Here is a 27,990-nt window from a genome sequence, read left to right as displayed (position 1 = left end):
CATCTGTCTGTCTTGCTGCCGGTCTCTTTTGTCTCTGAAACTAAGCCTACTTACCCCTACTGGTCTCTCAATCTAACTACACCGCCCCACCCCCGGCTGTCCTGACTTGGGGGGCTGGTGCCCTGAAACTTTCAAGATACTCAACCCAAAACCGCATAATGTTAGAGCCGGAAAACACCTTGCCCAAACGCCTTCCTTTACAGAGGAGTCAACTGGGGCCAGAGATCCTCTAAGCAAGCTTCCATCCTCCCTTCTAATGCCTACAACACTCTGGTTTCTGGCGGCTCCCGCGGCTGTGAAATATAGGAGTGAAGAAGCATGGGCTGGTGGCTGCAGATCCGCGCGCGGCCACGAGAGGGCCCCCTGGGGCAAGGCACACTGGGGCGCCCGAGCCGCACGCAGCAGGAGGTGGTCGCGGTTTCGGACCAGAAACTTAGGTTCCCGGGTCGGCGGAGGAGCAGGGTCAGGCGAAGACCCTGAAAGAGAAGTGGCAGTGCGCTAGTCCCCGACGGCGGCGGCCAGGCTACCACCCGCTCGCAGTCCGAGGGCTTCTCTTGTCACCGTCTTCTCTGCATCTTTCATCCTTTTCCCATTTATTCTCGGCCAGGGCCTCCACGCCTCAGTCTCCCCGGGCGCCGAGGGTGTCTTTAGCTCTTTAGCTCTCTCCCTGCTTCCCTGGCCCGCGTGGAGGGGTGGGTTTGAGGGCCAGGGGCGGGTCTGGGGGCGGACCTGGAGGCGGGGCTGTCTCTGCGGCAGGCCCGAGCTCCGCTCCCCCCTGATCTCTCTGTCTCTCTCTCTCCCTTCCTCCCTCCTCCTCCTCCTGGTCCGGGCTCCGCCCGGCATGGGGGGGCCGGCGCCTGGCAGGCCAGGTACGGGGGAAATGGGGAAACTGGGGGGACTTGGTTGGGAAGGGGGGTGTCGGATGGAGGAAGGGGAGCTGAGAGGCACAAGGGATCCGGGCAAGGGGAGAGGTGGAGGAGGACACGGGAACCATGGGGGCTGGGGAGATGAGACAGGCCAAGTCCAGAGGATCCGGGGAGGTATAAGGGATGCTGGGGGAAAGAGGCCCCAGGGAGAGCAAGGAGAATGGGGATGATGGAGGGATGTGGATGTTTGGGAGAATGGAGGAAGTGTCAGGCTAGGTATGAAGGTGGGCACTGAGTGAGAGATATCTGGAGCCAGGGACTCAACCTGAAGACTCCCTCCCGCCCCCCACCCCCACCCCCACCCTTTCCCAGTGATGCTTCGGGGGTGAGCCAACACTTGGAACTGATAGAGAAGGGCTTGTCCGCATCTACATATCTAAGAGATTGGAAGGAGATTGGAGCCAGGGCTTGGGGTGTCAGGGGACTTGATGCCAAGGAGGTGATATAGGGAACAGACAAGGAGACGGAGCAGGGCCAGGCCCTAACCTAAACGCTGGAAGGAAGGGGAGAGAGAGAGAGAGAGAGAGAGAGAGAGAGAGAGAGAGAGAGAGAGAGAGAGAGTGTGTGTGTGTGTGTTTGGGGCAGAGGGTGGGGGTAGGGGCGGTCCATTAGTCAGTCAGGTGCTGGACTACAATCTTGGGTTAAGAAGAGTGATTGTTCCCTGACTCAGTCCCCCTTCCCTCCTCCCAGATTTTAGGAACTTGACTCCACCAACCCCCCACAAATAAAATGGTTGTAAACCTACACCAATAAGGCACTAAGCATTAACTCTTCTGTTTCAGCCTGTCTAATTCTGGGTATCTGATTAATGTGGATGTCTGTGTTTTTGTGTGTGTCTGTAGTCTGTGGGTGTGTCTGTGGGTGTTTATGTCTGTGGGTGCATCTGTCTCTAGATCTGTTTACCTGTGTATACCTCCATGTATCCGTGTTCATCAGTGTGTCTGACCCTGTAGTGTATTCTGTATTATCTAGGCCTGTCTTATACACAGTATATATTGTATGTGTAAGTCTGTTATAGAACATACTGTATTTTGTCAGTATGTGCTTCTGCACACTTAGGGATCTGAGGTATTTCTCAATATCTATCTGTATGCTTCTGCTAGTCTGTTTTTGTTTTTCTGTCTGTCTTTTCTTTTTGTGGGCCCAAGTCATGTTTTCTATCCTTTTCCTAGCATCTTCTCATATTTTTTTAAAAATTTCTTTTTCATCTTAACTGTGACTCTTAAGTCACTTAACCTCTGTTTGCCCCAACTTCCTCATCTATAAAATGGGGGTAATAATAGCATTTACCTTACAGGGATGCTGTGAGGATAAAATGAGATAAATGTCATGCACTTTACCATCCTTATGTTTATTATTTATTATATTTATTCTTATATAGAACTTAGCATCCTTATATTTATTATTATATAGTATTCAAGTGCTATATAATATATGCTCGTGTTATATATGTAAAGTGATTTGCATATCTCAAAGCACTCTATGTCAGCTGTTATTGCATTGACTCACTGTCATCTTTTTTGATGGGTTCAGATAGAACTGAACCAAGAACAAGTTGCTGCTATCCTGTTATTATTCTTATATATCTCATGCTCTGCGGACTGTTGTCCAGATTGATAAAATGACTGCTTTTCTGAAATTGAATAAGAACATTGGGTTGTAAATTTATCTTCCTAGACTCACTGAAAGCATCTTCCAAGAGCAGACAGGACGACAGAGATGACATGTTAGTCCTATTCCCACATGGTTTTAATTTCTTCTGCTAGGTCTCTATTACTACTACTACTCCTACAACCACCCCATACCACCACCACTACTACTATTATTTTTTTCCCCAACCAAGTTGATCCAGGACCCAGGGAGGGGGCCCCCCCAGGCCTGGTGGTGCTGAGCAGAGCCCCACATCTCCTCCTTGCCCTACGACATGAACCTGCTCTACCGAAAAACCAAGCTGGAGTGGAGACAGCACAAGGAGGAGGAGGCCAAAAGGAGGTAAGACCATAAAATGATCCTAATTCTCTCTCTTCCTCAACTCATTTCCTTTTCTTATTTAGTGTCAACTTGGTTTGTTGTCAACTCCCCTCTACCTCACTTTTCTCTATCATTTAATTCTGAACAATAATTGTTCTGAAGGCCTGTATAAAGAGAAATCTATAATAAGCATAATCCCAGCTCTCTGTGTATTGACATTCTAAGCTTTTTCTCTGGTCCTCGGTAAGTATTCCTTCCTGATTTAATTTTCCCTTACCTCTAACATAGGACTGTTTCTTTTGTTCACCCCTGCTTCTACCATCCTCAGATACCATCCCCCTAGTAAGCCCCTTCTACCATCCCCAAATACCTTTAGCATAAATTCCATTTTCTTTTCCCTATCTTCTCCTTCCCCACCCCCATCCTACTTTCAGCTGCCCTTTCTATTCTTTGTCACCTGACCTCAGATAGTACAAGTCCAACAATAAAGGTGCAGGGGCAAACTGTTCTATTATCTCCCAGGGTTCAAGGGGGGAGTCATATGAATGAGGGAGCCGTTTTGGTTCCTTTCCCATCTTCTTGATCATGGAAAAGTTGAGAAAAGAGGTACAAGGTAGAAGAAATGGAAGATGAAAGGACATAGTTACATCAATACCAATGAAATTTAACTTAGGATCACGGATTTATTTTAAAATTTTTTAAATTCAGTTTTTATTTTCTGTTCTGAATTCTTTTCCTCCCACCTCCTCCTCCCCTGCCCTATTGAGAAAGCAAGAAAAATAAACCCAATTGCAAACATGTGTAGTCAAGCAAAACAAATTCTCACATTAGCCATGTCCAAAAAAAGAAAAAAATATATGCCTCAGTCTGCACTCTGAGCCTATCATCTCTCTGATCTGGAGGTGAGCAGAATGTTTCATTATGAGTTGGTTCAGATTTAGAGTTGGAAGGACCCTAAAACCCATGCAGTTCAACTACCTTATTTAATAGATGAAGAAACTCAAGATCAGAGAGCTTAAGATACTTGTCCAAGTTCACACAGGTATTAAATAACTGAGACAAGATTTTTAGAGGCAAAACTTCTTGAAGGACTATGTTAGGACTCTTCAGACTGCACTAAGATCTGTTCTCAACCTATTCTATGCCTCCTGCTGTAGGTTTTTTGCTTTCTTTCTTTCTCTCTCTCCCTCCCTCCCTCTGTCTCCCCCTCCCTCTCCCTCCTTTCTTCCCCCACTCTCCCTCCCAGAGCTTTCATTCTTCATCTCCTCACCTCTTGACTCCCTTCACTTTCCCCCTCATGGCTATACTGTCTGGAGAAGCCTGAGTCAGAGCTACCTCCCCATTACCCCTCCTCCCCCTCCTTACTGTGGGATTTAATTAATGTTGTTAATTAGATTAATCAGAGCTATCACTGAAGAGATCTCCCCTTAATGAAGGGTTAGTAGACAGGGCCCTAATCAGAGATCCCACCCCACAACAACCCTCTGTTTCTACACACACCCCCTACAGTCCTTCTCCTCCCCCCCCCCCCCTTCTTTCACACTGAAGCACAGAGACTGTGAATGAGAGTGGAGGGTGGAGGATAAATGGTGGAATCCAGAAAGGGAGTAAGGCAAAAGAATGACAGAAAGGGGAAGAAAAGGAGAGCTCGAGGGAAGAAAATCATAATGGATGGGGACAAGGACTAGGAAGGCAGGCTAAGGATGACTGGAGTAGTTGGGAAACATAGTGGAAAAGTAAGCCATCAGGAATGTGTGCATGTTTCAAGCATGAAGTGAGGCCGGGAGACAGATATGAAACCTTAGGGGCTGAGCCTGCATCTGTGTGTGTCACTCACTCTTTCCTCTCTGTGAGGAATGTACTTGCCATCTGATTTTCATAGTTCTCCAAATTATACATGAAGCATTCCATGCAGATGCTGTTTGAAATATGTGGCCCAAATAGACATTGTACCCTCAAAACCTTATCCCTTTATCCTTTTCTTTTGTCTTCCTCTTTAATGCCCAAGACTTAGGCCTTGAAGCCTCTCCCTCTGACCTTTTAGTGCTTTGTGCTTTATTTTTAGTGTCCTTTTCCATGAATCTCTGTACTAATCCTCATTCCTCACCTGCTGCCGGCAGCACACCCACACCCGCACCATACCATAACACACCAGGAGGTGAAGAGGTAGCTTTAGGGGAAGCCCTGCCTGACCTGATGATTGCCTTTGCCTCTCTCATTTTTCTCTGCTTCTTTCCTGCCTTCTCTTTCTTTTACCCATCCCTTCCCTCAGTGCAAGTAAGGAAGTAGGACCTGCAGGTCCTTCAGGGCCAGGGCCCGGGGTTCGTGCAAGAGACGTCTCTTCGCTTCGACGCTCTCTCAGGATGGGCTTCATGACCATGCCTGCTTCCCAGGAGCATGCCCCTCACCCCTGCCGTAGTGCCATGGCTCCCCGCTCCCTCTCCTGCCATTCGGTGGGGAGCATGGAGAGTAGTGGGGGTACTACTGGTGGGGGGGGGAGCAGTGGAATTGGGGGAGATGTTGGATCCCGGAGGCCACCTGTGAAGCCCCGAAGACACCCCAGCACCAAACTCAGCATGGCTGCAAGTGGGGCTGAGGCACCTCCCAGCAAGAAAGCAGGTAAGACCCTTTTTCTCCCCATGGTACTCCCTTAATCCAGCAGTGATTTCCAGCAGGAAAAAAAGGTCCATTTTGGGTTTGAGAGGATACATTTTGCACCAGGGGAAAGTAAAAGGTGTCATTTTTAGAATGAACAAGAAATTCTATTCTGGGTACTTGTGGGATCTTAGATTATAGAGCCAGAAGGAACTTCAGAGGCTATCTGGTACACTTTCCTGACTTTCCTCATGAGGAAACTGAGGTTCAGGGTGGTTAAGTAATTTGCCCAATGTCATACAAGCATTAAGTATTGGAGGTAGGATTTGAATGCAGGTCCTCTGACTCCAAGGACTAGCTCTTTTCATTGAATGGATATGAGCTATTTCTATGAAAAGGAGAATCTATTCTAGAAGTCCATTTTAAGTGTTAGGGAAGTGGATCTAGAACTGTATGCTTTCTGACATTCATAAACAAGATAAAAGTTTGACAGAATACTGATTGACTAGAGCTATAGGTTAGGGGAGATGGGAGAGAAAGGGGCAGTGTACCCCTACAAGGAGAATGTCTTCATGATTCTTCTATGCCAGTCTTATTTCAGCCTCTGCCTTTTCTTTCTGGGACTTCCTCAGGTTCTCAGAAACCAGTTCCAGAAGGCCGTGAGTCTAGCCGGAAAATCCCTCCTCAGAAGCCAAAGCGCAGTCCCAACACCCAGCTCTCTGTCTCCTTTGATGAGCCCTGCTCAGTGGCTCCCACTTCTAGGGTTGGGGCTCTGCCCCTGCAGCGATACAGCAGAGGGGGAAGGGGAGGAGGTGAACATGATTTGAGCTCACAGGATGAAGAACCTGTCTACATCGAAATGGTGGGAGATGTCTTCCAAGGAGGCGGAGGGAGTGGTGGAAGAGGTAGTGGAGGCCCAGCAGGTGCCTCTGTTGGAGGAGGGGGAACAGGCCCCCCAGCTGGCCCAGACTCGGACTCTGAGGAGAGCGAGGCCATATATGAAGAAATGAAGTACCCGCTCCCTGAAGACATAGCAGAAGGCCGGGCCAATGGAGTCCCCCCACCAGCTGCTGTCTCTCCATTGCATCACCCTCATTCTCATCACTCCCACCGTCGTCCAGCCTCTGCCCTCCAAAGTAGGCAGAATGGGGCTTCTACTAAGACTTCCCCTTGTGAAATCCCACCACCTTTTCCCAACCTTCTCCAGCACCGTCCCCCACTTCTTGCCTTTCCCCAAGCCAAGCCTGCTACCCGGACCCCTGGGGATGGGGTCTCTAGGTTGCCAGTCCTCTGTCACACCAAGGAGCCGGCTGTCCCTGTCCCAGCTCTCCAAGTGCCTGGGCGGGATCAAGAGACACCCCCACCTCCGCCTCCTGCTGCCAATTTGCTGCTACTAGGGCCCTCTGGTCGGGCACGGAGCCACTCAACACCATTGCCTCCTCAGGGCTCTGGTCAGCCTCGAGGGGAGAAGGAGAGGGAGTTTCCCAATTCCCATAGTATGATCTGTACCAAGGCAGCAGGAGCACCAGCATCTTCCCTTGCCCCAACCATGTTGCTCCCAGGACCCCCCAAGGACAAAGCTGTGTCTTATACCATGGTATACTCAGCAGTCAAGGTGACCACACACTCTGTCCTACCAACTGGCCCATCTCTGGGGGGTGGGGAGCCGAAGACAGAGAAGGAAATATCAGTCCTTCATGGGATGCTCTGTGCTAGTTCCAGGCCTGTACCTTCTGGGAAAGCTGCCCCACCCAGTGGGCCTGGAGTACTTCACCACCGGAGCTGCCTGGCTTCTCCCCACAACCTTCCTGATCCTACAACTAGCCCCCTTTGCCCCCTCTGGACTTATCCAGCCACAGCTGGGTTCAAGAGACCCCCAGCTTATGAGAGCCTAAAGGCAGGGGGTTTGCTATCAAAGAGCTGTGGGGTTGGAGCTCCTGCCCCCATGGTCAAGATCCAACTGCAGGACCAGGGTACCAGTGGGGGTGCATTTACTAGCATCTCCTGTGCCCATGTCATTGCCAGTTCAGGGACACCAGAGGAGGAAGAGCAGGAGGAGGAGGAGGAGGTGGGAACAACGACATTTGGGGCGGGCTGGGCCCTGCAAAGAAAAGTCCTGTACAGAGGGAGGAAAGCAAAAGACTTGGAGAGTGAGTTGGGAGGTGGGGAGGAGGGAGGGAAGATATGGAAGAGGTGGGAGTAGGGAGGGAAGGGAGGTTCTCAGGTTGGGAGGAGGATATAGAGGGGTTGAATTTGAGGAAGGTCAGTTGGAAGCTACTCTCCACTCCCTCTGAATTCAAGAGAGAAATATCCAGGGTGGAACAGCTATCCTAAGCATCAAAGCATTGGACTTAGGATAGAGAAGGTCGCTGCATTAGAGAGGAGGGTATGGGGGTTGAGGGAGTCAGGAGAACCAAAGGGAGAATTTAGAGCTAGAGTGAGCTAAATGTTGTCATTTTGGAGCAACCCCCCCCCCCCAACCTCAGACACTCCACTTGCCTTCTGGGAGATGTAAGGGGGAAGGGACTCTGTATGTGTGCATGGATTCTGAGCCAAACACAGCTGCCTCCCAGCTGTTACCATGACAACCTACCCAGACAGGAGGGAGAGGAGAGGTAGGCCCCTGCTGTTACCTAGCAACCCAATCCTCCACCAGGCCTACTTCTGGGAACTTCGGTTCAAGCTTGCCCCTGTACTCCTTGACTCAGGATTTACCCACCCCTTCCTGTGGTCTTAGAGCCCCTAGTCCTTAATCCTTTGACCCGAAGAGTTTATATGAGAGGGGCAAAAGATGATACCCAGAGATGTTGAGAAATAAGATATTAGCTTAAAGTGGGTGGGGAAAGCTAAGGAGGGTGGGGGTGGGAAGGAAGGCATTCCCAGAGGGTCCTGGGAGATGTTTCTGACATATGAAGAGGTGGGCTTAAAAACTGCAAATAGAAGGAACAATTTTTGTGTGATTCTGAATAAAAGGAGATGTGGAAAGGGAAGGAAGGGGAAAAGAGAAATAATTCCTTGTCCTTTCCTAGACACTCCCAATCTGTCCTGGGCTTTATCTCCATGGGCCCCTGATATGGGTCCAGGGGATCTGACATCTCCTAATTTCCTCCAGCAGAGGCTGTGGAAGGTGTCCGGGCCTGGAATGGTAGTAGAGAAGGTCCGGGCAAGGCAGAGAAGGAGGAGAAGGGACTCCTCCCATCAGGCATCCCTGTGCGAAGCCAGGGGGCAGAGGGCCTGCTGGCCAGGGCCCATCACAGTGGGGACCAGGCTGGAGGAGGAGGAAGCCGAACAGGACTAACTATGCCCTGCCAAACCTTCCCGGCCTGCCACCGCAATGGAGGTGAGATTCCCTTACTTTTTTCCCAATCACACTTATATACCCTCCACCCTCTAAAACAGCTACTCACTCACTAACTAGAGGGAGTTGGGGGTGGGGGGTGGGGGCAGGAGAGCAGAGACAGGCCCATCCCACTCAATGGAATGGGACTAATAATTATTTCTGGAAACAGCTGCCCACATTCACCCATATCAAAAGCCTTTTATTTTTATTCTCTGCCTCACCCCCAATTTCCACCCCCCACACCCTTGATGATCCAGAGAGCAGTATGGGGGATAAGAATGGGTAGAGAGAAAGGGCTAAGGGAGAAAAGAAAGCCCTAGAGCAGGCTGTTTCCTCCCTTATTTCTCCTTCCCCCAGACTTCACTGGAGGTTACCGCCTAGGGCGCTCAGCCTCTACCTCTGGAGTTCGCCATGCTGCTGTCCATACCCCACGACCCTGCAGCCAGCCCAGGGAAATCCTCAGCCAGGTGAGGAGAGAGTTTGGTGCTCTTTTTATTTTGGGGGGGAGGAGGGAGTGGGAAAGTATGGGTAGAGGCAACTGGGTTTGAAGGTTAGTGATATAGAAAGGGCAGCCAGTGGCTCAGTAGATAAGAGTACTGAACCTGGAGTCAGGAAGACCTCAGACACTGCTAGTTGTGTGTTTTTGGGCAAGTCACTTAACCCTGTTTGCCTCAGTTTCCTCCTCATCTGTAAAATGAGCTGGAGAAGGAAATGGCAAACCACTCCAGTATCTTTGCCAAGAAAACCCCAAAATGGGGTCAGGAAGAGTAGACACAACTGAACAATGACTGAACAACAATGCTTGAGTGCAGGGCATGGCTGGCAGAGTTGAGCAACCTTGTTGGAATAGAAAGTAGGAGCCAGGGTGGCAGGTGTTTAAGGCACATAGGAGGATATAGTTGGGGATATAGCCAGGGAAAAGTAAGAATACAATACTTTAGAGAAGAAAGGGAGCACAATTCAGGATCTTCCAGCTGTCAGGGACCTTAAAATCATCTAGTTCAGCCCCACCCCCCCTTCCCGCTTTATAAATGAGGAAACTGAGAGCCAGAGAGTAGAAGTTACTGGCCCAAAGTAAAGCAGCAGACAGAGGCAGGAGATCAGCCTTAGTATCCTAACTAGAATCCTTGCAGCCTCTTCTAGATTCTACAGTTTCAGGAATCAGGCAAAGTCCCTCAAAAGGCTTATCCATTCTGTTCCTAGTTCTTTGTCACTGTAAAAAGTGCTGCGATGAATTCTTTGGTGTGTGTGGGACCTTTCGTTACCATTGGTCTTTTGGGAGTATATAACCTAACAATGGGGTCTCTGGGTCAAAGTGTGTATATTTTCGTCACTCTCTTAGCAGAATTCCAAATTGCAGTAATAACTTTTCTAAAGGACTGGAAAGGAGTTGTAACATTGCTCTGTGACTTTGGACAAGGCCTCTCTCTTCTCAGGGCCTCAGCTTCCTCATTTGTAAAATTAGGATGTTGGTTTCTATGATTTCCAAGGCCCAGGGTGTGTGTGTATGTGGACATGTGTTTGAATGAAGATTAAAGAAAATAGTTGAAAAAAAAAGGTATCTTTTTTCAGTACCAGCAATTCTGTGATTCTTGACATGTCCTTTTTGTTTCTTCCTCCCCCCCTCCCCAACCATACTTGGTGATGGGGGTGGGGGTGGGGTGACACAGACCCATCCTGCACTGCTGCTGCCTCTTCCCTCACAGCCAGCCCCAGAGAGGGATGGCAAATTGCTGGAGGTGATCGAGAGAAAACGATGCGTCTGCAAGGAGATTAAGGCAAGGCACCGGCCGGACCGGGGGCTCTGCAAGCAGGAGAGCATGCCCATTCTTCCCAGTTGGAGACGGGGGCCAGAACCTCGAAAAACCGGCACTCCTCCATGCCGCCGGCAGCAAACGGTCTTGTGGGATACAGCTATCTGAAAGGGGCAGGATTGGGGGGCAGATCCAGAGGAGGACCAAGGGGTAAACCAATGCCCAGCCTCTCCCTAGGATACCACCATTTAAAGGAGGCTAAGTGGCCGTCTCCCTCTAGGATCCTGCCTTGGGAGGGAGAAGCTTGGTCTCTCCTGAAAGAGAGAGTCAGTAAGAACTGAAAGACAGTCAGTAAGAACAATTTGACCTCCCCCTCAACCACCAAGACCCTGGAGGCTAGGTGGAATGAAAGAGGGTTGGGGAGTGGGCAGCTCCCTCCAACAATGTCCACCTCCTGCCCCTTTGCTGGACTTTGGGGAAGGAAGGCAATACTGGGGCTGGAAGTGGGGGCCTTTGGCTGTACCCCTCTTGTCAGAGCTATGGATTCCCCACCCAACAAGGTTAGATGGTAAAACTGGGAGGGTGGGAAAGGGCTAGTGAGGAAAGAGGGAGGTGGGGCATATAAGTTCCAGAGGGGAAGAGAAAGGAACTACTTTATAGAGAAGTGGGGAAAGGGAGGGGGGTATTTTATTTATTTATTTATTTATTTTTTAATCTAGAGGGGGAAATCTACACCCTTCCTGTCCCTCTGCTGAGTAGGGGATGGGGAACTGAGGTACTAAGGGAATCAAAGATGCTTTCTCTCTCCCAAATCCCTAAATATCTCACCACTCAAATTTCTCCCGTAGCTATGAGTATTTCTAGCTTGAGGGTAGAACCAGGTATAGGGGATGGGAGACCAGGCTAGGAAAATGTGAAATTTGGTATTGAAAGTGGCCTGCTCTGAAATCTCTAAGGTTAGGGGCTGGGGCCAGGGAGGGAAGAATGGTGGGAGTGGAGGGAAATTGTAACAGGGGTGGGGGTGGTGGTGGTATTTATTTAAATTATAAAGAGAAAACAAGAACTACCAGGAGCTTTTTTAAAATTATTATTCATTTTGTTTCAGAATAATATATTAAAAGAATAATGATCCTAGAACTGGCCTCATATATTTAATGGCGCCCTTATTCTACATCTTATACTGTTTCTGTTGCTCTCCATCTTTGCCTTTGACTGGTAGAGGAATAAACCTCAGAAAGACAGGGTTATAAGTACCGATGGGAAGTCAAAAGGAAAGATGGAACTTGGGATAGAGGAGACTTGGAACCCTACTGAGATCTGAGCCAAGACAATCAATTAAATATATATTGAATGCCTCCTACTCAAAAGAAATTTAATTCATTGAACATTTATTTATTAAATTTCTGCTGTGTGCAGTTCCTGATCTCATGGCTCTTTACGGCCTAATAGAATAAGGCCTTTTTTAAAAAATCAGAACTGTGATTTCATCGCTGTAAAGGTAAGGAGCTCTATTAAGAAACTTCCTTTTCCAAAGCAAATGTGACTTGTGGTCTCAGAGAGTTGCCTGGGGGGGACTAACAAATGAAGTAACTTGTCCTAGGTCATATGACCAGTATGTGGCAGAGGTGGGACTTGAACCCAGGTCTTTCTAGATTAGAGGCCTGTTCTCAACTACATCATGCTACTTCTAAGGTACCTACATAGATAACTAAAAGTATACAGTTTTAAGAATTAAAGATCACAAACTGACTTGGAAGGGAATTCAAAGCTTGTTTAGTCCAACACTTAACTGAACATGATCCTCTCTTCCAGTCTCCCCAGTAGATGATAATGTCCAGCATTGAGGGGCACAGAAAAAAATGTAAGGTAGAGTCCCTGCTCTAAAGAAGTTTATATGAGATATGGTCTTCACCCTCAATGGGGATGGAGAATAAATATGTAAAAATGGTGTAGGAGTTTCTAGGACAGGGAACTTGGCAAAGTAGGAAGGGAAAACTGTTTTTTAAAATGTACAGGTTAAAGGATGTGGAAAGGCAGAGGGAAGAGAAAATGTCGACCAGCAGTTTAGGAGAGACTAGCAGGGAGCCAGCCACAGCGCCAACCACTTTTAAGGGAGGAGAACAGCAGGAGTGAGGGCACGGGCGCAGGAGGGAGCTTGTCTTCTTTGGAAGGCAGCAGAGATCAGCTTGACCTGAGTGAAAGTATTGGGCAGCAATAAGAAACAAAGTTGTATTGCCCTGAAGGAAAAAAAATACATAGGATTTGCTAAATAAATGAATAATCACTCCAAGGTGTTGGTGCTCAGAGGCTGGGGCAATGATAATGTTATTGGCACATAGAAAAAGTGAAAAAAGGAAGCAGGTTCAAGGAAGAATATTCAATTTAACAATTTATTAAGTGCCTTGAGACCATGTTAATAGGTGGATCAATTGAAGGAAATGGAGATGTTAAGCTTGGAGTAGAGAAGACTGGGGGTGGGGTGAGGAGAGGGAGACATGATACCTGTGGGTTTAATTATTTGAAGTCTTGTCATTCTGAAGGAGCATTATATATGTGTTCTGTTTGGCCCCAGAAGACAGAACCAGAACAGGTAGAAGTTACAAAGAGGCTTAGGCTTCATGTCAGGAAAAGCTTCCTGACAACTAGTACTGTGAGTTCCCTCTCTTTGGAAGTCTTCATGCAGAGGCTGGAAAACCATGTGAGCATGTCATTACTGGGGGGGGGGGTCCTCTCAGGGATGGATCAAGCTTGATGACTACTGAGGTTCCTTCTAACTCTCAAATTCTATGATTCTTTATGGCTCTGTGCTAGGCATTGAGAATACAAAGATAAAATAAGGCACAATCAGTGGCATATTATAATGGAAATAATGCTGTACTTGGAGTCAGGAAAATAATGGGATAAGAATTCTGGCCCTGGCACTTGTATGATCCAGGGCAAATTACTTCACCTCTCTGAACCTCAGTTTGCTCATCTGTAAAATTTGCTAATCTGTAAAATATACGATTTACCTCCTGAGATTTTTGAAGAAAATTCTTTGTCAATCTTTTTTTTGCCTTTTTTTTGAAGGGCAATTGGGGTTAAGTGACTTGCCCAAGGTCACAGCTAGTTTTTGTGTTGTGATGTCTGAGGCTGAATTTGAACTCAGGTCCTCCTGACTCTAGGGCCGGTGCTCTGTTCACTGCATCACCTAGTCGCCCCATTCTTTGTCAGTCTTAAAGCAACTTCAAAAGAGCTATGGTTTTATTGGTAAAAGTAGTAAACTTAGTAAAAAAGTCGTCATGGGTTGATTTCCATTTCAGATAGGTTTAGCTTCAATTGCTTTTATATAGAAATTCCATCTGGAAAGTCAATATGAAGGATTAGAATTTGGAAGATAGAAGGACTAGAGGGTGGGTTAAGAGTTGTGAACCTAGGAGTTCTCTGAATGAGAGGGTCAAAGACTGGGTCTTGGAAAGCACCTCAGTTAAGAGGAAGAAGGCAACCCACAAAAAGAAACAGGAAGAGATCCAAAAAGGACAAGGGAGGGTATATTTTTCAGCAAGAGACTTAGATTCTTCAATGGATTTCTTATCTCAATCAGATATCCAGAGAGGTAGGAATAATAGCCTAGGAAACAGTCCCGCTACCAAAAAAACCTTTCCTAAAAAAACAAACAAAAAACCCACACCCCACAACAACAAAAACAACACAAAAAAGTAAACAAATCACACAAGACAGAATAATAATCAAGAAATCTTTTCATCCAAGTTAACAAGCACTGGGGACCCCTCACTTCTCTCCCATGCCATCTCCTCTTTCTAGTCATTCATTCTCTTTTCCCCTTCTTGAACCCTTAGTGAAGCAATTTAATTCTATACTGTCCTTGTCTGAGTCCTTGGCCCCCTTCAAATAATGCCATTTGTACTCTGCCAAGCTTCAGCCTTGGATGATTCCCACTATCTTCCATCTTTGCACCTATGCACAGGCTCCTAATTGAAGGAAATTTCTGACTGTGTCCACTACAGATTGTTAGACAACCCCAGCTGGACATTTATTTTTGCTTGGGCAATCCTACACCTTCCTTGTCAACTTACTATTCCACTCTCCACAGCAGCTCTTGCAAATTTTTTCTTTCCTCCTCAAACCTCTCATTCCCTCTTCCCCCACACTTACCTCATATTTTACAGAAAAACTTGAGACCATTTTCTGAGCTCCCTCTTCTTCATCTCATATCACTCAGATGCCTTCTACCACTTTCTTTTTCTTTATCCCTATCTTACCCAAAGAGGTGGACTTATTCCTTACCAAGACCCACCCTTCCACCTACACTATTGATCCTATTCCATTCCATTTTCTCCAACAGATTGCTTCCTCAGTATTCCCCATTGCATCAACTTTTCTTCAATCCCATTTTATCTATTCGCTCCTTTCCTATTTACCTACAAACATACCCACATGTCCTCTATCCTCAAAAATACATGATCCTTCCATCCCCACTAAAAATTGTCCTTCTCTCTTATGCCCTTTCTGGCCAAACTTCTGGAATGAACCAATCTGGCACAACATGTGCCTTCTCTTTCTCTTCTCATTCCATAACCCCTTACAATCTGGCTTCTGACTTCATCATTCCACTGAAACTGCTCTCTCTGAAGTTACCAATGAAATCTTAATTGCCAAATCCAATGGCCTTTTCTCAGTCCTTATCCTTCTTGACATCTCCACACACTTTGGCGTTGTTGATCACTCTCTTCTTGATATTCTCTTCTAACTTTTTAGAATAGGATTCTCTCTTGGTTCTCTTCTTACCTATCAAACCATTCTTTCTCAGTGTCCTTTGCTGGATCCCCATATAAGTCATACCCTGACTGCAGGTGTCCCACATGATTCTGTCCCTAGGCCCAACTACACTTGGTGATCTCATCAGCTCCCATGGATTTAATTACCATCTCTATTTTTCAAAATTATTTACCCTACCCTAATCTCTAGTTTATCACCAATTTCTTATCTCCAACTGTCTTTCAGACATCTCAAACTGGATATCTAGTAAAAATCTTAAAATCAATATCTAAAATTGAACTCATTATCTTTCTCCCTAAAATGTCCTCTGCTCCTAACACCCCCATTACCATCCCCTATTCAGCTAACAATGTGATTTTCCTAAAGTACAGGTTGGACTATATTACCCTATACAGCAAAGTCCAGTTTCTTCCAATTGCCTCCAGGATCAAACACAAAATCTTCTGGCATTCAAAGGTGTTCATAACCAATCCACTCCCCTACCTTTCCAGTCTTCTTACACCTTACTTCCCTCCACGTTCTCTTCAATTCATGGGATTCAATTCAATGTCTTCCTTACTGTTCCTCAAACAGGGCCCTCTGTCTCTCAGTCCTGGTCATTTTCTCTAGCTGTGTCCTATACGTGGAATGCTCTCCTTCTTTATCTTTGCTTACTGGCTTCCCTGGCTTCCTTCAAGTCCCAACTAAAATCCTATCTTCTATAGGAAACCTTTTCCAACTCATTTTCATTCTAGTACTTTCCTTCTGTAATTTTCTATTTATCCTGTGTATAGCTTGTTTGTGCCTATGTGTGAGTTCCTTGAAGGCAGAGACTATCTTTTGCCTCTTTCTGTGTCCCCAGTACTTAGCACATAGTAGGGATTAAATAATTGCTTATTGACTGGGACATAAAGAAAGGCAAAAACAGTGGCTTCCATCAAGTAGCTTAAAAACCTAAAGAGGAAGACATCACATGAATGAACAACAAAGAAAGGTACAAAATGGCAGGGCGACCCCAATCGTGACCTCAGACAAAGCAAAACCAGAACCAGAACCAATCCAAAGAGATAAAAAGGGAGACAAGGGTTTGCTAGGAGGTACCACAGACAATAAATTTTTATCACTACTAAATATGAATGCACTGAATGCCATAAAGAAAAAGTTAAGTGAATTTCAGGAAAAAATAGATAATAAAACTATAATAGTGGAAGACCTCAATTTACCCCTCTTAGACCTAAATAAATCTAGCAAAAAAAAAAAAATAAACAAGAAAGAAGTTAAGGACCTGAATAGAATTTTAGAAAATTTATATTATAGATTATTTATATTCAGGAGAATACTGAATGGGAATAAATATATCTATTTTAGCTGTACATGGCACCTTTACCAAAAAAAATGACCATATATTAAGGTATAAAAATCTCATAAACAAATGCAGAGAAGCAGAATTATTAAATACATCACTTAGTGACAATAATGCAATAAAAATTACATTCACTAAAGAGTATTTGAAGCAAAGATTAAACATTAATTGAAAACTAATTTAATCTTAAAAATTAAGTGGCTCCTAAAGAATAAGTGGCTCAAAGATCAAGTTACAGAAATGATAATTTTATTAAAGAAAATTACAACAATGAAACAACATACTAAAAATCAGTATGAAAAGTTTGTATCTTTAAATGTATGAAAAATGTGTATTTTTTAATTCATTCATAATAAAAGAGAAAAAGAGCAGATCAATGAATTGGGCATTCAACTAAAAAAAAAGAATGGAAAAATAAGGAAATTTAAAACCTCCCCAATTAAACACCAAAATATAAATACTGAAAGTCAAAGGAGATATACAAAACACATTTCTATAGAAATCATTTTGTGAAAGAAAATATAGACCATAAAAAAAGAAAGAAAAATAAAGTAAAGAAAAAGTATCTTTGATCTGCAAGAAGTTCTTCTCATCAAGGGATTTCTATGCCTCTTTTACCATTTGACTTATTCTGTTTTTTAAGGTATTATTTTCTTCAGTATTTTTATGTGCCTTTTTTACCAAGCTATTGACTCTTTTTATTTATTTTCTTACATCACTCTCATTTCTTTTCTCAATTTTTCCTCTATCACTCTCATTTGATTTTTAAAGTAATTTTTGAGTTCTTCCAAGAATTTTTTTTGGGGGGGGGGTGGTCTGGAACCATTTCACATTTTTCTTTGAGGCTTTGCACATATCTGTTTTGATGTTGTTATCTTCTTCTGAGTTCATGTTTTGATCATCCCAGTCATCATAGTAACTTTTATGGTCAGGTTCCTTTTTCATAAAATCCTTAGCACTGTGCCTCACACGTAGTAAGCTCTGTATAAATGTTTATGTGTGTGTGTGTGTGTATGTATGTATGTATAAAAATCTGTGTATCTACAGTGAAAGAAAAGAGAGAAGAAGCCTAACAACAACAGAAGACAATAGGATTACAGAAAGGTTTTTCAGTTCAGGAGAACAGTACATTTGTAAGAAAGGGGAAAAGTAGTTAGTAAAGAATGGATGTTGGAGAAGGAAGGGAAAAGTATGAAGCCAGGTAGCCCATGCAGGAGCTGGAAAGCAAGCTGGGATCTAGGATAAAGATAAAGGGTTTAATTTTAAAAGGGATACTAGGTCTGTATTCCAAAGAGATACAAAAATGTTTATAGAAGCTCTTTTTTTTGGTATCAAAAAATTAGAAATTGAGGGACTGCCTATCAGTTGAGGAATGACTGAACAAGTTGTGGTATATGAATTTAATAGAATACTATTGTGTTATAAGAAATAATGAGCAGGAGGGTTTCAGAAAAAACCTAGAAAGACTTACATGAACTGATGAGGAGTGAAGTGAGCAGAATCAGAAGATTGTACACAGTAACACTAACATTGTGCAATGATCGACTATGAAAGACTTAGTTCTTCTCAGCAATACAATGATCCAAGACAATTCCAAAAGACTCATAATGGAAAATGTTATGTATATTCAGAGGAAGAATTATGGAGTCTGAATGCAGATTGAAGAATACTCTTTTCACTTTTCTTGGTTTGTTTTTTCTTCCTCATAATTCTTCTTTTGTTCTGATTCTTCTTGCACAATATGACTGACTAATGTGGAAATATGTTTAACATGATTGTACATGTATAACCTATATGCTTGTTTTGCTATCTTGGGGAGGGGGAGGTAAGGAAGGAAGGGAGAAAAATTTGGAGCTCAAAATCTTACAAAAATGCATGTTGAAAACCATCTTTACATGTAATTTGAAAAAATAAAATATTAAATGTGAAAGAAAGAAAAAGAGAGGGAGGAAGGAAGGAAGGAAGGAAGGAAGGAAGGAAGGAAGGAAGGAAGGAAGGAAGGAAGGAAGGAAGGAAGGAAGGAAGGAAGGAAGGTTTGAACAAAAAATTAAGCTTAGAACAAGAGATACAAAACATTATCCAAGGAGAAAAGACTCCTTGAAAATTAAAATACACTTGACACTTACTAGCCATGTGACCCTGGGCCAGTCACTTAACCCCAATTGCCTCACAGAAAAAAAAAAGAAAAGGGAAAAAAAAAAAGAAAATTACAATAGACCAAATAGAAGATAATGACTCCATGAGATAACAAGAAATATTAAAACAAAAGACTTTGACTTACAACCAAGAATAATTTAAACCAAAACAACAACAACAACAAATATAATTCTATCCCAGGAAAATGGACCAGAAATGAAATGGAAACTTTGAACTCCAAACATAAGTTAAGAGAAACATAAAAAGGTAGTAAGCAAGCAATCTGAAGGAACTAAAGAAGGCTATGTGAGCAAGCAATCAGAAAGCACTAATGAAAGATGAAGTACTTACAGCTGAAGAGGGGGAAATGATAGAAGTGTTCCTTCAGGATTCTAGTAACATCTGGGGTCATAGAGGGAATTAAATAAGACAAAAGGGTCATTGTTACATTTTGATGATTTTTTTTTGCTTCTTGGGGGGCAATTGGGGTTAAGTGACTTGCCCAAAGTCACACAGCTAGTTTCTGTGTTAAGTGTCTGAGGCTGGATTTGAACTCAGGTCCTCCTGACTCCAGGGCCGGTGCTCTATTCACTGAGCCACCTAGCCACCCCCCATTTTGATGATTTTTTTTAAAAGAAAAGGAAAGGAAAAGTAATACACTAAGAGAAAAGTGGGGGGAGGGGAGAAGAAGAGTAGAAAAATTATCTCATGTAATCTTCATGTTCAAGTAGAAGATTGTGCAAACAAGGAAGAAGCAGTGGGGGAAATAGGCACTTTCTACTCCCTGTTAACCCTTGAACTTCACCTTTATTTGAACTGACTGAAGAAGGGTCTTAGAACAAAAGTTAGGTGCAAAAATAAAAGTTGGGTGCAGAAATAAATTTTATTCAGTGGGGAAACACAGGGGAATGGAGAAAGGGGAGAAGGAAGGATTAAGAGGGAGGGATTAGACATAAGGAAAACAAGTTGTAACTCTGGAGAGTGGATCACAAAGACAGTCTAAAAGGAAAGAAAGAAAAGATAACTTCTGACCTGGGTCTAAGTGAGGAAAAGGAAATGAGGAAGAGGAACAGACACAGATGACATCAGGCATGGAGTACTGGTGCAAGCACACTCTCTTCTGGAAATGGTGAGGGAGAGGAGTAGTGCAGAATAGGATGGAGGAAAATGCACAATTAACAATCATAACTCATAACTCCATTTGTAAATATTAATGTGGATGGAATAAACTCAACTGTAAAATGGAAGAGGACAGTGGAATAGATTAAAAAGCAAAATGCAACAATATGTTATTTACAAGAAACATACTCGAAACATAAAAATTCAGATAAAGTTAAAATAAGGGGCCAGCGCAAAATCTATGATATTTAAGCTGAAGGAAAAAAAAAAGAAGGCTAGCAATCATGGTATCAGACAAGGCAATAGCAAAAATAAATTTGATGAAAAAAGATAAACTGGGAAATGTTGTGCTAAAAGGTACCATAGGCAATGAATCAATACTTTATATATATATATATATATACATATATACATATATATATATACTGAATGGCATAGCAAGTTGTGGTACATGAATATAATGAGATTAGATTCTGTGGTAAGAAACAATAAATATGATGAATACAGAGAAGTACAGAAAGATTTACATGATTAATGTAGAATGAAATAAACAGAGCCAAGAAAATAAAATGGTGACAACACTGGAAATGGAAAGAACAAACACAAAGCAATCAAAAGTGAATGCTGCAAAATTATAAACAGGAATAGTTTCAATGAAGAGACATGAGAAGATGTAACCAACCCCACTCTTTTCCAGAGATGAGAGGTACATGGGTGTGGTGCACTGTACCTGCTTTCATCCTTTTTTGTTGCATTGATCAATTTTGCTAATATTTTCCCCTTCTTGTTCTTTTTATTTTTTTCCATTAAAATATTATTTGTTATACAGGGTGACTTTTGGGGAGGAGGAAGGATGCTGGAGAAATTTTGATGATGTAAAAAAAAAAAGATGTCAATACAAATTAATTTTTTAAAAGAAAGAAAAAAGGAAGATGCCCCCAAATTCTCAAGGGTATCCCTAAATCCCTGAGAAGAGATACAGTAAGTAACCACCCTCTGAGGACCCAACTTTTCAGTGGGAGTATGAAAGTTGGGGTAAAGATTCCCAGAGTCTATTTGAGCTACACTTGACTATAGTCAGTTACAAGGGAGGGAAAGAATGATAATGAAGAGGGAAAAAAAGAAAGAAAAGAATGTCAATGAATCATTAAAAATAAAAAAGAAGAGCAGAAGGAAGTTCAGAAGGAGAAACCAAGAACAGGGTAGTGTTGGCAGTAACGTACTAAATTTGAAATATACAAAAATCCTCAAGTTGTACTCAGAGATTTATGGTTTCATTCACAGTTCTCTTTCTCTGTTCTTTATATAGGGAAATATTTATGCCTCTGATACTTATCAAGTTCATAAAAATAAAACAGGGAAGTATTTAAAAAATACGTACTTTTAAAAAGCTATATGTAATAACCTGAGTTTCATATATAAGCCTTTTTTTCTGTTCTTTGTATACAGAAATACTAATGCTTGATATGTGTCAAGTTTATAATGATAAAAAAATTTTTAAATCTTCAAGGGTGTCATCCTAATTTAAGGCAAGTCAACTATATGGCATGCATTGGGATGGGTTAGAAGTTTTTTTTTCATACTCACAGGTAATCGCAGCATAGGAGGGTATGAATACACACAGGGATAGAATCCTATGTAGCCTCCCTTGCCCCCACCATAGTACCTAGCAACATTTGAGATCAGGGGAGGGTTGGTAATAAATGTACTGTTTGGTGGAAGGCCCAAAGACCCTGGGAACCCCAGTTTACATATGGTTTTCTGACAAAGGGTCTGCCTTGATGAAATAAGGGAATGTGGACTAGTAACAAAAGTAGGGGACTTTAAAAATTAGCCAGGAAAGACTATTCAGGATAAAGAAGATAAAATCATTACCAGATTTGCTCAAGAGTTTTGCTATTTAGTTCTAAGAACTGGATACAGTTTAAACCTTAAACATACCAGGATTGTATAAGAGACAGTTTTAGGAGATTGGGATCATACTTTTCTCTGGTTATTCAGAGGACTTATGTTTATCACTTAGTCTTTCCTTCTGGCTTGTGCATACATACTGTCAACCTTAAAGAGTTGTTCTAAGAAAGATAAACAGAGGCTGAATGCATATGTTTATTTCTCTCTAAGCAGGCAGAAGCATGTATAACATGCAGGGGAGTTCATTTACAAATGAGCTCACTTTGGGGCCAGGCAGCACAGATTTTTATATACCCATAGAGCAAGGAAGTATTCCTCCTTGCCTCCTCTTCCCTCTCCCCCCCCCCACCCCCCCCCCCGCCAACTCAGGATGCCTGTGTCCTTTGTCAGCCAAAATTACAGTCCCCATAGAACAAGAGAGTCCCCCCCAAGATGTCTGGTTTCTGTCAACCATAAACAAGGGGATGTCATAACAAGAAGAGAGTTTCATAACAGGATGACAAGAGGAATGTCATTAATAAAGATAGTGTCCAGTTCAAGGAGCCTGGGCCTTATCATGTCAAACAGGAAAATACTCCCAGTCAGCTTCATCGGGCCTTGGGTTGGTTAACACAGCAACGAGGATTTGGGGTTCATTCAGAGAGTGACAAATAATTATTAATAAAGGCTCACTTCATGTTCGTAGAATAGAATTTCTACTGGGAACATCAGAAATTGGTTCATGTCTATATCTCCTTGAAAAGGGAAAAGGGTAGTCACCTCCCATGTGAAGGTTCAAGTCAACAAATTGTTAATGTGGTACAGGTTCCATTTAAACTAGAGAATTCAAAATACAAAGGACTAGCTCCAGAACCCACAGTCAAGAAAACTTTCCAGTGAGCTTATCTTCCCCAGGGTCCTATACTCTAGGCATAAAGTGGCTCACCTCCAACAAGAAGAAGGCACTTGAGCAATGATGAGTTGACCTCTCTTCCCCTCTGTGAACACACTACGCATAATTCAGAATACTAGTACAAGATAAGGTCTGAGTTTGTTATTCCTCTTTCTGTTCCTCAGCTTTCCTTCCTATTTGAACTCCTCCTCAGTGTCAGAGAAACTTGGTCCAGAATTCCTCCATGTAGCCAATTCCAGTTCTGTTTACTTTCATCTCTGGAGGTTACTTATGGTTCCCTGGAAAGTTCTTGTAAATGTATTGGCTTTTGTGAAGTGAGTCTGATTCTCTCTCAGCATTCATTCTCTACCTTCTCCTAGCCTGTGTTTTTTCTTTCAAAGGCCTAGTCCAGAGGTATGAATTAGCTACAAATCAATGTCATCTTTAAAGTAGTGTTAAAAGAACAAAGGGAGTACCTTGGTCTGAAAGAGTTGACACCTTATCAAAGAACTGAAGTTGTCTAGGGTTTAACAGCTCATTAAGGTGGTATTACCAGGCTTTGAATCCCATAAAGATTCAGGAGGGTTTTACCAGGTTCTTCCTGAGCATACCCTCTGCTAATATATCTATATACTGTGGAAGCATACAGAACCAAGACTTTTTTATGTGTTAAAAAAATTAATATTATAAATGTCCTTGGTTGATATTCTTAACCTCCTTGAATTCCCTTGAATAAAAGACAATTAAAATGGAGAGAGTCACTTAAAGAAAACAGAATTGATAGCTACTGAAGTCGGAAAATGAATGTCTTTTTGTAACCAAATTGAAAGAGGATGAGACTCTTAATTTATCTGTTCACAATTAAGACCTAACTGAAAAAGGAAACACCTTTAGTTTTCCTGGAAGGCAGATCTCCCAAATGGAAGAGTACTAATGTAATAAGTGTGATATTAAGCTTCTACTATGTATTAAGGATACATAGATAAAAACCAAAGTAGTCCCTTGCCCTTGGAAGTTTTCATTCTACAGGGGGAAACAACAAGTAGACAAATAAATAAATGTAAAATATGTATTTGTATGTGGTGTGGTCTGTGTATTCCTTTGGTGGCTATCTCAGGTGCAGCCTGATATCAAGTTGTGCCATATTGATGCTACAGTGGATGCAGTGCTGGACCTCAAGTCAAGAAGACCGGAGTTCAAATCCAGCCTCAGGGACTTATTAGCTGTGTAGCCCTAGTCAAGTCACTTAACCTCTGCCTCAGTTTCCTCAACTATAAAATGGAGATAATAAGAACACCTATCTTACAGGATTATTGTGAGGATCAAATGAGGTTATATTTGTAAAAGCAGAGTAACTGGCACATAGTAGGTGCTATTTAAATACTTATTCCTTTTCCCCTTCATGTCCTGTTTTCCTTACCTCTCACAGGAATACAATATGGTGAGTCATTATAATTTTGACCACCAGGTGGCTCTGTGCTCAAGCCACTAGGCCAGAAGCTTAATGTCTCAAAAATATGTTCAGAATATTCTTTCAGGTCAGCAGCCCCCAATAAATCCATGGGGCTTTTTTTTTCTTTTTGGAGGGCATTTGGGGTTAAGTGACTTGCCCAAGGCCACACAGCTAGTTTTTCTGTTAAGTGTCTGAGGCCAGATTTGAATTGAAGGTCCTCCTGACTCCAGGGCCACCTAGCCACCCCTGATCCATGGGGCTTCTAAAGAGAACAGGCTAGGGGAAAGAAAGCTCACTCACTAAGGCTCTGAATTCTAGCTTAGTGGTTATTAAATATTGTAGAAAAAATTAAAATGATTGTGCCATGACTGACATGGATAGATAATTCTCAGCGATGCAAGGACCTAAGACAATTCCAAAAGACTCACGATGGAAAATGCTGTCCACACCCAGAGGAAAAAGTTTTTGAGTCTGAATGCAGATGGAAGAATACTATTTGCTCTCCTTTTCTTTTGTTGTTTTGTTTTGTTTCTCCTTTCTCCTGGTTCCTCCCATTAGTTCTAATTCTTCTTTACATCATGACTAATGTGAAAATGTTAAATATGAATGTATAAGTAGAGCCTATACCAGATTGCATGCCATCTTGTGGAAGGGGAAGAAAATTTAAAACTCAAAATCCTATGGAAGTGAATGTTGAAAACTAAAAATAAATAAATTATATATATATATATATATATATATATAAAGGAAAAATATCTTTACTTCTTTCAGCCTCAGTTTCCTCATCTGTAAAAGGGAGTTAATATGGGGTGGCTAGTCAATAGAGCACCAGCCCTGAAGTCAGGAGGACCTGAGTTCAAATCTGACCTCAGCCACTTAACACAAAAAAACTAGCCATGTGACCTTGGGCAAGTCACTTAACCCCAATTGCCCTACCTCCCCCTCCAAAAATAGCAAAAAAAAGGAATTAATATTAGCATCTTCCTCACAAGGCTGTGAAGATCATATAAAATTTTATTTATATGTATGTATATATACACATATAAATATATGAATATATACTCATGTATGTATATATACATGCATATACATATATGACTATATACTCATATGTGTATATAAAGTCCTTTACAAATACAAAAGGAAGGGAATAAGTATTTTTTAAGCATTTTTTATATGCCAGGAACTTTACAAATATTATCCCCTTTGATTTTCACAGCAATTCTGTCAGGGAGGTGTTATTATTACCTCATTCTGGAGTTAAGAAACTGAGGTAGACAGAGGATAAGTGATTTGCCTAGGTTCACATAGCTAGTAAGTATCAGAGTCAAATTTGACTGAATTCAAATTTGAATTCAGGTCTTTTGGACTCCATACCCAGAATTCTATTCACTGTGCTTCCTAGCTGCATCCAAATAAACAAAACATGATATAAAAAATTTAAAATAATACATCTTTATGACTCACTTCCACCCACCATTTTGGAAATGTTTTACTTAAATCTAGTTTGATCGCATTCACAAAACTAAGGCAAATAGTACTCTTTGGTCACTTGTTTTATTGTATGAACAAAAATACAACAATCTATCAACAAACTTTATTAAACTTTTGTTCCAGGTACAAAAACATGGCTCTTGCCTTCAAACAATTGTGCCAAAAATTGTCTGAAGATGTGTTGATTAGGTGCTGCCAATCATACAATCAATGAGGCAGAAATGGAAAAAACCCCAAAACAAAACAGTTTACTATGCTCAGAGTGCAGGCATCACTGAAAAAAACAAATCAGTGAGCCTTGACCATTCAAGTATTGGGTAATTATAAAGGTTTGGTCAAACATACATGTGCAACATTTAGTTAATGTCCACTTAAAAAACAGATTTCTTTTTCTGTCATCTACTTCATGAAATTGTCTGCTTCTGGGAAACATTTTCTCCTGGAAATTCTGTATCAAAGTGGTCTATTTGTGGCCACTGTTCACAGATTGCCAGTTTTGTCCACTCAAACCCAGAGACATGTACCCCTGAATCAATCTTAGTCTCTTTTCTGTGTGTCAATTGTTAGACAAAAATACCTGGAAAAGACTGTTCCTAGAATTGTTCTGGAGAGGTATTTCTTCTAGCAAATCAACTTTTCAGGTTCTAAGTCACTTGTGGATGTTTCTTAAATAATGCTGCTTAATCCTCCTAGCAATAAGACAGCATAATTTAGTGGAGCTTTATAAAACTTAATCATATTGGCCCTCTAGTAATTAGTTCATATGGTGGAAGTGGAAATCTTGTGAAGTTAACCTTAAGAATATCAGTGCTTTAGAAAGAACATCAAATTAGGCTACTTAAAACTCATCTGAAAATTTACACAGTTTCAGTCTTTACATACCTTGCTCTTTCTGTCTTTACTTGAACCCTGTACAATGTATGAATTATGCTCTCTATGAATTAAAGGAAGATTTTTTTAAAAAGAATCCTTAAGGACCTGTCTTTGTCCTTCTCTGTCTCTTGCTATTATCAGAGAGAGACTTCAAGCAGAAGGGGAAAAAAAGCAAATATGATTTAACAGTTTCTTGAGAACTAATTAAAACAATTATTAAAACTAATTAAACCAATTCTATATGTGAAAGCTTCTATCTAACTTGAGATTTTACAAAGTTAGCAAAATATACCCAGTGCCTACCTATTTAGGAATTTGTATAAATAGGCATCTGTGAATATTCAAAGGGATCTCAAAGAAGTCCAGTAGTTCCCTGCTACTTTCAGGATAAAATTTAAAATATGTTAATCATCTTTAGTTGACTTTTTCCACTTTTTTTCACTGGCCCAACAGTTGAAGTTCTAAAGCTATTAATAGAGTTGCAGTTACCCTAAGTCCTGTAAGTATATTCTTTTACCTCAGTAAAAACATTTGAAAGTCAATAATATTTCCTACCTCTCAAGGGGAAATAGTCTAGTCTTGTTGCTTTTTCCAAAGTGAATTTAACTAATCCATTAAAAATGAAAACTTTTACTTCTTTATCACTTCCCATATTTATCATATCCCTTTTTAATCTCATATATGAATATGTAACCATTAAACCAATGAGCAAGGAGATGGCAAGTCTAAGAACTGATTTTCCCTAGTTGCCTAGACTAGGAAGCTGAGACAAGTAATGGTCACAAATTCAGATCAGAAATATCAATGCATGTGTATACTTGTATCCTATTATTGCAGTTCAAAGATTCTTGATGATTATAACAAAAAGATTCATTATAAAATACTTGTCGTTCTCCTGCCGTGGTCAGAGAAATCTGCTATGAAAGGAAGTAGAACAAGATGTAACAAAATCAGCATGTTCCCTCAGACTTAAGCCTAAAGTCACACACTGACCCTGCTTCAAAAACCATTGGTATGGGGATTTCTCCTCATAGAGGAGCAGGGTGGAGTTGGTGAGAGGCAAGAGAGTTCAAGTCTTTACCAGTCTCCTTTGGGATTCTTCAAAGCAATTCCCCTTTGGGATTCTTACAGAAAAGTTCTCTTTGGGACTCTTCAGGACTGCATCAAGTCATTTCAGGAACTTCTGGCTTCCAGATTTGAGAGGGAAGATGGAAGGCACGATGACACAAGTACTTTTGAACTTCAAGAATCAATATAATACAGGGGCAGCTAGGCGACTCAGTGGATACAGCACCAGCCCTGGAGTCAGGAGGACCTGAGTTCAAATTCAGCCTCAGATACTTGACACTCACTAGTTATGTGACCCTGGGTAAGTCACTTAACTACAAATGCCATGCCTCTCCCCCTAAAAAAAAAAGAATCAATA

The 27,990-nt window shown here is 42.2% G+C and overlaps 1 protein-coding gene across 2 annotated transcripts; it reads left to right on the top strand.

Annotated features, from left to right (window-relative positions):
* The first annotated feature begins 713 nt into the window (after positions 1-713).
* Positions 714-11,723, top strand: NYAP1 (neuronal tyrosine phosphorylated phosphoinositide-3-kinase adaptor 1). 2 transcript variants are annotated; one of them, XM_069105021.1, is made up of 7 exons: positions 714-869; positions 2,770-2,918; positions 5,170-5,516; positions 6,125-7,642; positions 8,608-8,832; positions 9,190-9,299; positions 10,503-11,723. In XM_069105021.1, the coding sequence occupies exons 2-7, from the start codon at positions 2,851-2,853 to the stop codon at positions 10,752-10,754; spliced, it is 2,520 nt and encodes an 839-aa protein (XP_068961122.1). In that variant the 5' UTR covers positions 714-869; positions 2,770-2,850; the 3' UTR covers positions 10,755-11,723. The 2 variants fall into 2 exon arrangements, with proteins under 2 accessions (XP_068961122.1, XP_068961120.1); XM_069105019.1 differs by having other exon boundaries at positions 8,605-8,832.
* The last annotated feature ends 16,267 nt before the right edge of the window (positions 11,724-27,990 follow it).

This window comes from Petaurus breviceps, unplaced genomic scaffold (assembly GCF_028583685.1).
Source record: "Petaurus breviceps papuanus isolate PSGF00001 unplaced genomic scaffold, PetGlider_PUasm1.0 134235, whole genome shotgun sequence".
NCBI classification, from domain to species: domain Eukaryota; kingdom Metazoa; phylum Chordata; class Mammalia; order Diprotodontia; family Petauridae; genus Petaurus; species Petaurus breviceps.
Note: the sequence above shows the minus strand (reverse complement) of the source record. Positions and strands in the feature narration are given on the sequence as shown.